The sequence below is a fragment of the Oncorhynchus mykiss genome, chromosome 27 (assembly GCF_013265735.2).
Source record: "Oncorhynchus mykiss isolate Arlee chromosome 27, USDA_OmykA_1.1, whole genome shotgun sequence".
Classification (NCBI taxonomy): Eukaryota; Metazoa; Chordata; class Actinopteri; order Salmoniformes; family Salmonidae; genus Oncorhynchus; species Oncorhynchus mykiss.
The window spans coordinates 15,208,785-15,221,399 of NC_048591.1; the positions used below are offsets into that span (position 1 = coordinate 15,208,785).

Genomic DNA, 12,615 nt, shown 5'->3' on the forward strand with positions numbered 1-12,615 from the left:
TGCATTGATGGAAAATGATCTGGCGAGTTTAGTAAAAGGAAATTATATTTTATATTTTCTTGCGATATATTCTGAAACTCTGAATAATCATTATTTTGATGGAAAACTGAATTTTGCATCTTAGTCCACGTAGTTACAAATTACATCGATATTCCTTCTTTATTCGTTCCATAATGTTATTGAAAAAGGAGTTCATTGGATAAATTTGGCAACACCTCTTGCTGCGCCCCAAGAAATGTGTCAGCTTTTGAAGCATCATTGTCTAGAAATATTAGCTAGACCTGGCAACCCTGGTCAAGGTAAACAAACTAATGCCCGAGCTGTCAAAAAAAAAGACAAGACGTTGCCTGCCTCTTGCAAGTGAAACAGTTGCCATGACCGCTTGTATAATTTTACTTGTCGTACTTTCAGAAACATACAGCTAGCTACATTGACTAAGGTAAATTGAGCTAGGGTAATTTAGCCTAAAGTATTGGAATGCTTGGCTAGCAGCTATTAACGTTAGTTACTGTAGAAAGCTAACGAAAGGAAAGGCAACCCGACATCCCATCATACCAATGTAATAGAACATATGATCAGTTCATTGTAAAGTCAATGTGTCATTACAAAATCGTTAGATGAAGCTAGATGAAACATTTTCACTTTTACGTAGTATAACGTTAACTAGCTAGCTAGGTCCTCTCCACTGCTGCTAGCCTGAGCTACTCAGCTAACTTAGCACCGGTAGCTAGCTAGCCAGGCAATAATACAAATTCTTCCTGCAGGTTGCAGGGAAGAAATTCGTTTATCACAGAGAATAAATTAACTAGCTGTCTATTCACATATGTGCTGCTAGCTAAATCATGTGAAATAAATGTAACGTTACTTATAAAAAAAATGTTTGACACTGAATATAAAAGCCATATGAAGAGCCATGTCTCACACTCAGTCGGAGACTGTTGGCCACGCCGGAGCCAACTGGGCTTTGGAGCTCTTCTGACATGGCTGATTCTCTTCCATTGACTGTTAAATGTATGGCTGCTGTGTGTCTTCACGAGCCTCCTGAGGGGCTGGCTGGGATCTCAGGCTGTCCTGGACCCCAACAGCGCTGTTCACCAGGAGAGGTTCATCACATTGGAAAGGATCCGTCCTTCACCTGAGAGTGAGCGGCAGCTAGACCACTATATACAGACCACCGTGCACAAGATCATCCAATACTTCCTCCTGGTACTGCATAGTGTCCTCAGAGTGGGACTTTCAGGTTGAGGTGCAAAGTGCCATGTACTCCATGGCAATGGCTCTGAAGTGTCGGTCAAGAAGAGTGGACCGTAAGGTCCTGACTCAGGGGGTTTTGGACCTGTGTGGCGGCCACCTTCAGAGCTACCTGAGAGCCAAATATGTCATGGCCTAGCTGAAGAGGCAACCGGATGGAGAGAACAGCCTCTGGAAAGCATACTCCCGGGTCTGCACACCTCACCCTGCTGTGAAGAGCTCGGCCATGGAGGTGAACTACACCAGGGCTGTTGTTGACCGGCTGCTGCATGTCCTTGTCCCTCTGCCTCACCTGGAAACCCGAACGGGAAGGTTTGTGGTCGGAGAGCTCATCACGTGCAATGTCCTTCTCCCCTTCTTTACGAAACTATCGGATCCTGACTGGCTGAACCTGTTAATCTTTGCAAGCCCCCTCTGCAGACCTCCTCCCCCATGGTGACCCTGCCGCGAAAGCCCGATCATCATCCAGAACCTCCGCATCCCCGGGACCATCATGGTCAAGGAGCACCGTCGCACCGGCTCGCTTCCGTACACTCTCTACACGGTCACGGTGAGTTATTATTGCAAAGTGACTCTGTTTGTTGTTTGATGTATGGAGAACATTACATGTTTTTGGTTTGAAAAGGCTAGGTTACATATGTATCTTCATATAAGCTACTGAAACACAACTTGTTCTGATCATTGATGATATGTGTTGGTCTTAAGGCCAGAACACTGAGTAGAGGAAAGAAAAAGTGAAATTGAACTTTAGAGATTATTTTAGTCTATATTAATCTACTTTAGTTTGTGTTAATACATACGTCTTTCAGGATGAAACAGCAATGGACTCTGATAACCCAGGGTCTATCCAGCCAGTTGCCTATCACACGGTCAACCGGCGATATAGTGAGTTTCTCAACCTACAGACCCGCTTGGAGGAGAAATCAGACTTGCGAAAATTCCTCAAAGTAAGTATTGTTATCTGAACAATGACAGGCGTTTTAGTTCCATGTGTCATGTGGAACTAGACTGGGTGTCTTTTGTACAGCTTCTAACTGATCTTATTAACATGGTTTAGATGTGAAAGCACCAAAGAAAATATTTCCAGACTTGTCGTTTGGAAACATGGATGGTGACAAAGTTGATAATCACAGTGGTTGTAGAGGGTGCAACAGGCCAGTACCTCAGGAGTAAATGTCATTTGGCTTTTCATAGCCGAGCATTCAGAGGTTGAGACACCAGATGCGTGAGAGAGAGTGAGTCAAAAACAGCAGGTCTGGGACAAGGTAGCACGTCCGGTGAAACCGGTCAGGGTTCCATATCTGCAGGCAGAACAGTTGAAACTGGTGCAGCAGCACGACCAGGTGGAACAGGGGTATCCAGGAGTCATCAGGCCAGGTAGTCCTGAGTAATAATCCTTGGGCTCAGGTCCTCCGGGAGAGGAGAGAGAAAATTAGAGGGAGCATACTTATAATTCACACAGGACACCGGATAAGACAGGAGAATTACACCAGATATAACAGACTGACCCTAGCCAACCGGCACATAGACTATTGCAGCATAGATACTGGAGGCTGAGACGGGTGGGTCGGGGGACACTGTGGCCCTGTCCGACGATACCCACGGACAGGGCCAACCAGGCAGATATAACCCCACCCACTTTGCCAAAGCACAGACCCCACACCACTAGAGGGATATCAACAGACCACAAAGTTACTACCCAGAAACACAGCTGAGTATAACCCACGAAGATCTCTTCCAACGCACAGGAAGATCACGTCTGTGACTCAACCCACTCAAGTGACACACCTCTCCTAGGGACGACATGGAAGTGCACTAGTAAACCAGTGACTCAGTCCCCGTAATAGGGTCAGAGGCAGAGAATCGCAGTAGAGAAAGGGGAGCCGGCCAGGCAGAGACAACATACCAGACTGTTATATGAAGGGAGGGCCAGACATTCAAATGACCATTTCCTATTTTACTGGCCACATTCTGTTTGGTGGCTGGGTGTAATAATAATATAATTTCGAAATCAAAGAATGAGCGCTGGAAAAGCGATTTCTGGAACTTGACAGTAAAGCTGTCATTTTAGTGATGCCATTTCATCAAGAATATGCATTATGAAGTTGAGACAGCACTTGCTCAAGGATTCAGGAGTTGAGTTGGCAGACTAAAGGCGTCCGAATACATAAGTTCAGTTTGCTCTGTAGTTAATTTGGATGTTTTTGGAGTGGAGGTCTTAGTCGTGCTATTTGACATCTAACTAAGATGTTTGAATGCAGTATTTCTCAAGTGAAAAGATGTGCATGAAAAGTAGTCGTCTGTCGTTGAATGACAACACTTCATTGAAGAATCCCTACTGTTGACCAATCACCAACAAAGGGGCGTAGACTTCGGCTCCCGAACTTCGACAAGCTTCAAGGAAACATTTTGTGTGCTCAAACAGTGAAAAAAAACTCCTGCCGAACACCAAACGAACCAAAACATCGCAAAATGTTGTCATAATATATGCACAAACTGTTTTGACTGGGAAGCATGCATTAAAGCTTTAGAGATGGAATTGATGATTTGCAACATAAACTGACGAAGCAGATGCTGGTTTACCAAGGCGTTAATCCAAAAGTAATCAGATTAGATTACTAATTTTGACAATTATTTTACTAATTACTTTAATTGTGATGTAATCTGTAATTACATGTTTCAAGTAATTTGTCCAAACCTGAATATATATAGACCTGTGTTTCCATGACATCGACTGACCAGGTGAAAGCTATGATCTTTTATTAATGTCACCCATTAAATCCACTTCAATCAGTGTAGATGAAGGGGAGGAGATGGGTTTAAGAAGGATTTGTAAGCCTTGAGACAACTGAGACATGGATTGTGTATGCGATCCATCCAGAGGGTAAAGGGCCTTTTAAATGATGTATGGTAGTAAGTGCCAGGGTGCACCGGTTTGAGTGTGTCAAGAACTGCAACGCTGCTGGGTTTTGTGGGAATCATTGGAGTCAACATGGGCCAGCATCCCTGTGGAGCAATTTCCACACCTTGTAGAGTCCATGCACCGATGATATGAGGCTGTTCTGAGGGCAAAATGGAAGGTGTTCCTTGTGTTTTGTACACTCAGAATATGTATAACTGAGCAACAGGACAAGTACATTAGATTAGAGTGTCTAGTTTGAGAAACACAAGTCCTCAACTGGCAGCTTCATTAAATAGTACCCGCAACGTCAACAGTGAAGAGGCGACTTCGGGATGCTGGCCTTCTAGGCAGAGTAACTCTGTCCAGTGTCTGTGTTCTTTTGCCCATCTTAATCTTTTATTGGCCACTCTGAGATATGGCTTTTGCTCTCTCAACTCTGCCTAGAAGGCCAGTATCCCGGAGTCGCCTATTCACTGTTTCTTTCAAAAACAAGGACATTTCTAAGTGACCCCAAACTTTTGAGCAGAAGTGTGTGTATATATATACAGTTGAAGTCAGAAGTTTACATACACCTTAGCCAAATACATTTAAACTAAGTTTTTCACAATTCCTGACATTTAATCCTAGTAAAACGTCCCTGTCTTAGGTTAGTGAGGATCACCACTTTATTTTAAGAATGTGAAATGTCAGAATAATAGTAGAGAGAATGATTTATTTCAGCTTTTATTGCTTTCATCACATTCCCAGTGGGTCAGAAGTTTACATACACTCATTTAGTATTTTAGTAGCATTGCCTTTAAGTTGTTTAACTTGGGTCAAATGTTTCGGGTAGCTTTCCTCAAGCTTCCCACAATAAGTTGGGTGAATTTTGTCCCATTCCTCCTGACAGAGCTGGTGTAACTGAGTCAGGTTTATAGGCCTCCTTGCTCACACGTGCTTTTTTCAGTTCTGCCCACAAATTTTCCATAGGATTGAGGTCAGGGTTTTGTGAGAGCCACTCCAATACCTTGACTTTGTTGTCCTTAAGCCATTTTGCCACAACTTTAGAAGTATGCTTGGGGTCAATGTCCATTTGGAAGACCAATTTGCGACCAAGCTTTACCTTCCTGACTGATGTCTTGAGATGTTGCTTCAAAATAGCCACATCATTTTCTATCCTCATGATGCCATCTATTTTGTGAAGTGCACCAGTTCCTCCTGCAGCAAAGCACCCCCACAACATGATGCTGCCACCCCTGTGCTTCAAGGTTGGGTCATTATGGCCAAACAGTTATATTATTGTTGCATCAGACCAGAGGACATTTCTACAAAAAGTACATTCTTTGTCCCCATGTGCAGTTGCAAACCGTAGTCTGGCTTTTTATTGGCGGTTTTGGAACAGTGGCTTCTTCCTTGCTCAGCGGCCTTTCAGGTTATGTTGATATAGGACTAATTTTACTGTGGATATAGATACTTTAGTACCTGTTTCCTCCAGCATCTTCACAAGGTCCTTTGCTGTTGTTCTGGGATTGACTTGCACTTTTCGCACCAAAGTACATTAATCTCCAGGAGACAGAACGCATCTCTTTCCTGAGCGATATGACAGCTGCGTGGTCCCATGGTATTTATACTTGCTGGTTCCCAAGGATGAACCAGACTTGTGGAGGTCTACAATTTTTTTTCCGAGGTCTTGGCTGATTTCTTTAGATTTTCCCATGATGTCAAGTAAAGAGACACTGAGTTTGAAGGTAGGCCTTGAAATACATCCACAGGTATGCCTCCAATTGACTCAAATGATGTTAATTAGCCTATCAGAAGCTTCTAAAGCCATGACATAGTTTTCTGGAATTTTCCAAGCTGTTTAAAGGCACAGTCAACTTGGTGTATGTACTTCTGACCCATTGGAATTGTTATACAGTGAATTATAGGTGAAATAATCTGTGAAATAATTGTTGTAAAATTTACTTGTGTCATGTCCTACCGACTTGCTAAAACTATAGTTTGTTAACAAGAAATTTGTGGAGTGGTTGAAAAACGAGTTTTAATGACTCCAACCTAAGTGCATGTAAACTTCCGACTTCAACTGTATACACACGCACAGTACCAGTAAAACGTTTGGACACAGCCTACTCATTCCAGGGTTTTTCTTTATTTTACTATTTTCTACATTGTAAAATAATAGTGAAGACATAAACTATGAAATAACACATATGGAATCATGTACTAAGCAAAAAAGTGTTAAACATAGTAGCCACCTTTTTCCTTGATGACAGCTTTGCACACTCTTGGCATTCTCTCAACCAGCTGGAATGCATTTCAATTAACAGGTGTGCCTTGTTAAAAGTTAATTTGTGTAATTTCTTTCCTTAATGCGTTTGAGCCAATCAGTTGTGTTTTGACAAGGTATCTGGTATACAGAAGATTTCCCTATTTGGTAAAAGACCAAGTCCATATTATGACAAGAACAGCTCAAATAAGCAAAGAGAAACGATAGTCCATCATTACTTTAAGACATGATGGTCAGTCAATGCAGAAAATGTCAAGAACTTTGAACGTTTCTTCAAGTGCATTCACAAAAACCATCAAGCGCTATGATGAAACTGGTTCTCACAAGGACTGCCACAGGAAAGGAAGTCACAGAGTTACCTCTGCTGCAGAGGATACGTTCATTAGAGTTAATTGCACCTTACATTGCAGCCCAAATAAATGCTTCACAGAGTTCAAGTAACAGACACATCTCAACATCAACTGTTCAGAAGAGACTGCGTGAATCAGGCCGTCATGGTCGAATTGCTGCAAAGAAACCACTACTGAAGGACAGCAATAATAAGAAGAGACTTGCTTGGGCCAAGAAACACAAGCAATGGACATTAAACCGGTGGAAATCTGTCCTTTTGGTCTGACAAGTCCAAATGTGAGATTTTTGGTTCCACCCGCCGTAACTTTGTGAGACGCAGAGTAGGTGAACGGATGATCTCCATGCTCAGCAAATGGGGGATCTGCTTCAAGACTGTTGGAAAAGCATTCCAGGTGAAGCTGGTTGAGACAATGCTAAGAGTGTGCAAAGGTGTCATCAAAGCAAAGGGTGGCTACTTTGAGGAAACTAAAATATATTTTGATTTGTTTAACAGTTTTTTGCTTACTACATGATTCCATATGTGTTATTTCATAGTTTTGATGTCTTTACTATTATTCTACAAAGTAGAAAATAGTTGAAAATAAAGAAAAACCCTTGAATGAGTAGGTGTGTCCAAACTTTTGACTGGTATTGTATATATATACACAATATTTAATGATGAAATGCACTTGACATTTATGTGAAATAGGTTGTGAAATGCATTGTTATAGAAATAAAGTTTGATTCCATTCAAACGGTTGTGTTACCTGCTTTTGTGTCTGTTTTCATGTCCTGGCTAAGGTTCTCCAGTAAATCACCCCAGTCCTTAATGTCTCTGACATGAGGTCTAAAGTGCTATACTGCTTTGATGAGGGGAGCACAGTAAGTACTGTGCTTTGCTGTGGTCTCTTGACTACAGTGATGTCTGTCGCATTAAATTCTGTTATCAGTATTTTTACTCCTGAAACCCATGAATGTTTATGTCATGCTTCTCTTTTTGCAGGGGTTTAACAGCTTGTCGGTAGCTGGCCTAGAGGCCTTCATCAAGGAGCGGGAACTTGCGGTGATGCAGAGGCTGAGAGGGAAGGCAGTCCAGCCCTCAGAGGAGAAGTGGGAGGCCCACAGAATAATCTACCAGGTACATCCATTCAAGATTCTGGTAAGGACTGCAAGAAATGTGGATTGTTTTAGTAGTGGTGGATGGGTAAACTTACATGACCACTCACAATATTGTTCATTTCCCCATCAGTTCAAAACAAGAACTAAGTTCTTACATCAATCTTGGCTCGTGATAGTGGATGTTTGCGTCATGACTGCTTCCTGTTCTTCCCGACAGTGTCTGTCTGTGAGTCATTTATTGTGAAATGCTGTTTTTTTACTGTACTTTTTCATAAAAACAGGATTTGCTACTTTTCTTACTTAGTTTAAGTTCAGTGACTGGTCCTGTCTATGAATGTGCAGTGTTTTGGAAGGTGAACAGCACAGAAGGTTAAGGTCCTCTAACTGGTAAGATATTTTATGTCTCCAATCCAGTGAATGGCCTTAGAAAAAATGGGTGATCCCATTGACTTCATATGGAAACTATCTCCCAAGACTTGACATTGGAATGATTTATTTATTTGAATCCAAATTGCTGGGGCTTCCATGTTTAAAGTCTGCTCATTGTCTTGTCTGAAGGAGACGTGTTTCAGATGTGGGCCAGACTTTGATGGTGAGCCGTCTGGCTCCCACTCGCTGACCAGACAGGTCTGAAACATCCTGTTCCAGATCTCTCCTGAACATTTCAAGAGTGAAAGGTAAACAACCTGAATGCTGTGACCAGCATACTCCTGAAGTACTATAATGTCACCACTAGAGGGAAGTCTTGGCAAACATTTGTTGGGGGTATTTAAAAGAGAAAATCTTTCATTGTCTATGCTGAGAAATCTTTCCAGGAGCAAGAGGTTACAGGTTGTGTCAATGTTTGACATTGTGCGAATCATAGGTTTTTCTTTTTTGACAGATTCCCTCTGACAAATTTTTGTCAATAATGTTGAAGACATACAATAGATATCTAACACTTACATGAGGCTTTATTGTTTTGAGATTTTCAAATTTCATAGCCAGAATGCTATTTAGTATTTTAAATGATTTTACTTTGGACCACTGCTAATGCATGGTAAATAGTGATATATAAACAAGGCTTCGAGCCTATGGTTTTAAATGTGCTTGTTTTAAGCATGTGTGCTACTTAGTAAAGTGCGTGTCATTTACTTGTGTGTGTGTCATTAACTTGTGTGTGTTTTGTGGCACTGTCCACAGTGGTGGAGACGGCCCTAGCTGACTTGGCCCTTGACATCATGTGTCTGCTGATGAAGGACCAGTAGAGCTGGCTGTGCACCGACAACATCCCGGAAGACTATCCGGCTGCTGTTTGGAACCCTCATTGACAGGTACTGTACTAATGTCTATGGCATGGACCGTAGAAATATAATTATTACTCTACTCCATTCTATTTCTATGGCATGGACAGCCATAGAACACATCTGTCACCACTCACCAGTCAACACTGACCTCCCATATCTTGTACACTGTATATCAGAACATATGGAAATTAGGAACCTAATCATTTTGAAATGTGATCTTTTCAGGACATTGACTGTGTAGGTGGATTTAATTTAGATTTACTGTGCACCCAAACTCTTATTATAATTAAGCAATTAGGAAAAGGCTTATGTGGATACAGTATTGTTCCAGTATTATTTTGTCCAACAACTAAGGTATCTTACATATCTCAATGAGTTTATAAAAGGGGCCAATGTGGTTGTTGAGGTGGTTTCTGCTGAATAACTGGAAACTGTTCGTCTATTGTGCAAGAGCACAATCTCTGTCCTTGTAAAGAATTTGCACCTGAGCGATGTTGTGTACTTGGCTGTAAGGAACGTCTGGTCAGTAGTTGATGCCAGAACATGTGAGCGGAGTTGAGCAGTCGGAAATCCCACTCATCGCTCACGGTGAAAACCGCTTCTCGCTTCACAGGAAGAAAAACTGCCAAACTGCTCCATTCATTAAAATCACAATTGAAACAACAACATTTCTGTGCCTACCTGAACCTATCATCTGGTTGTGAAGTATTGAAACCAAACCATCAGATCAGAATGAACAACAATAATAGGTGACAGTAAAAAGCACTCATCATTTTAAATAGGCTAAATGTTGCTTTAAACAACAACACTCTAAGTAGGTCAGGAGCCAGACAAAGAAGGAACCAAAGAAGGAACCAAAATGATTATTACGACTGTATTATTATTATTATTATTATTATTTCAATTATTTCAAGGCTATAGCCTACAAAGAAATACATGGTGGAGCATTGGTGAGTGCAACACACTAGGCTGGCATGAACATTAAGCGCTCAGCATTTAAACAACATTTTGGTGTATTTATCTATAAATTGAGCATATAGTCTGTGAATTGAAAAATGCCTTATTAGGCCTTTTGAAATCACTTTTAGAAACACTAGTTTGGCCAGAGTCTTTGGCTGATGCGATGGTGCCTGGTGAGCAGGCCAGCAGCGGAGAATAGTCTCTCCGCACTTGCAGAGCCACGGTGGACGCTAACACCCTTCGGGCCTCTCTTGACAGGCTGGGCAGAGATGCAGAGTTGTCATTTTTGTATTTTGTTTATACTCTAGGTAGGCCTAAAGATTTTTAGGCAAAATAACCCCATCAAAACCGAAAGCTCCCTTGGAAGAGGTAATATGTCAGCAGGCCTATTGGGCCAAAATCAATGATAGCCTATTGAATAGATAATTGAACGAAAAGGATCAAACTTTTAAGAGATAATATTTTTTTGTTTAAATACACTACCGTTCAAAAGTTTGGGCTCACTTAGAAATGTCCTTGTTTATTAAGGAAAAGCAACAAAAAAATGTCCATTAAAATAACATCAAATTGATCAGAAATACAGTGTAGACAGTTTTTATTTAATTTTTTGGTATTTATTTTTCTCCCCAATTTCGTGGTATCTAATTGGTAGTAGTCTTGTCTCATCGCTGCAACTCCCGTACGGAATCGGGAGAGGCGAAGGTCGAGAGCCATGTGTCCCCTGAAACACAACCCAACCAAGCCCTACTGCTTCTTTACACAATGCCCATCCAACCCGGAAGCCAGCCGCACCAATGTGTCGCCGACACCTGGCGACCGTGTCAGCGTAAACTGCGCCCGGCCCGCCACCGGAGTCGCTAGTGAGCGATGAGACAAGGATATCCCTGCTGGCCAAACCCTCCCTAAATCGGACGACGCTGGGCCATTTGTGTGCCGCCCCATGGGCCTCCCGGTTGCGGCCGGCTGCGACAGATCCTGGACTCGAGCCCAGAATCTCTAGTGGCACAGCCTTAGACCTCGGGACTCGCCACTCGGGACGCCAGTGAAGACATTGTTAATGTTGTAAATGACTATTGTAGCTGGAAACGGCAGAGTTTTTATGGAATATCTACATAGGCGTACAGAGGCCCATTATGAGCAACCATCACTCCTGTCTTCCAATGGCATGTTGTGTTAGCTAATCCAAGTTTATCATTTTAAAAGGATAATTGATTATTAGAAAACCCTTTTGCAACAGCTAAAGACTGTTGTTCTGTTTAAAGAAGCAATAAAACTGTCCTTTAGACTAGTTGAGTATCTGGAGCGTCTGCATTTGTGGGTTTGATTACAGGCTCAAAATGGCCAGAAACAAAGATCTTTCTTCTGAAACTCATCGGTCTATTCTTGTTCTGAGAAATTAAGGCTATTCCATGCGAGAAATTGCCAAGGAACTGAAGATCTCGTACAACGCTGTGTACTACTCCCTTCACAGAACTGTGTAAACTGGCTCTAACCAGAATAGAAAGAGGAATGGGAGGCCTCAGTGCACAACTGAGCAAGAGGACAAGTACATTAGAATGTCTAGTTTGAGAAACAGATGCCTCAAGTCATCAACTGGTACTTTCATTCACTAGTACCCGCAAAACACCCGTCTCAACATCAACAGTGAAGAGGCGACCCCGGGATGTTGGCCTTCTAGGCAGAGTTGCAAAGAAAAAGCCAGATCTAAGACTGGCCAATAAAAATAAAAGATTAAGATGGGCAAAATAACACAGACACTGGACAGAGGAATATTGGAATAGCCTGGTTCCTCTCTAGGTTTCTTCCTAGGTTTTGGCCTTTCTATGTAGTTTTTCCTAGCCACCGTGCTTCTACACCTGCATTGCTTGCTGTTTGGGGTTTTAGGCTGCGTTTCTGTACATCACTTTGAAATATCAGCTGATGTAAGAAGGGCTATATAAATACATTTGATTTGATTGGAAAAAAGTGTTATGGACAGACTAATCTAAGTTTGAGGTGTTCGGATCACAAAGAAGAACATTTGTGAGATAGAAAAAATTAAAAGATGCTGGAGGAGTGACGCCATCTGTCAAGTATGGTGGAGGCAATGTGATGGTCTAGGGGTGCTTTGGTGGTGGTGAAGTGGGAGATTTGTACAGGGTAAAAGGGATCTTGAAGAAGGAAGGCTATCACTCCATTTTGCGACGCCTTGCCATACCCTGTGGACGGTGCTGAATTTGAACCAATTTCCTCTTACAACAGGACAATGACCCAAAGCACAGCTCCAAACTATGCAAGAACTATTTAGGGAAGAAGCAGTCAGCTGGTATTATGTCTTTAATGGAGTGGCCAGCACAGTCACCGGATCTCAACCCTATTGAGCTGTTGTGGGGGCAGCTTGACCGTAGGGTACGTAAGAAGTGCCCATCAAGCCAATCCAACTTGTGGGAGGTGCTTCAGGAAGCATGGGGTGAAGTCTCTTCAGATCAAATTGACAACTAGAATACCACTGTAATTGCTGC

The 12,615-nt window shown here is 42.1% G+C and overlaps 1 protein-coding gene across 4 annotated transcripts in view; it reads left to right on the forward strand.

The window, feature by feature from the left end:
* Positions 1 to 221: 221 nt before the first annotated feature.
* LOC118936438 (sorting nexin-19-like) overlaps positions 222 to 12,615 on the forward strand; it is a 33,778-nt gene continuing 21,384 nt past the window's right edge. The window contains exons 1-7 of one of the 4 annotated variants that reach the window (XM_036965776.1): positions 222 to 1,801; positions 2,061 to 2,198; positions 7,753 to 7,908; positions 7,999 to 8,094; positions 8,211 to 8,255; positions 8,427 to 8,545; positions 9,051 to 9,181. In XM_036965776.1, coding sequence (XP_036821671.1) covers positions 1,745 to 1,801; positions 2,061 to 2,198; positions 7,753 to 7,908; positions 7,999 to 8,094; positions 8,211 to 8,225 — 462 coding nt within the window. In that variant the 5' untranslated portion in view covers positions 222 to 1,744 and the 3' untranslated portion in view covers positions 8,226 to 8,255; positions 8,427 to 8,545; positions 9,051 to 9,181. Of the gene's footprint in view, positions 1,802 to 2,060; positions 2,199 to 7,752; positions 7,909 to 7,998; positions 8,546 to 9,050; positions 9,182 to 12,615 lie in introns of all 4 variants that reach the window. The other 3 variants (XM_036965774.1, XM_036965773.1, XM_036965777.1) reach the window with 3 other exon arrangements.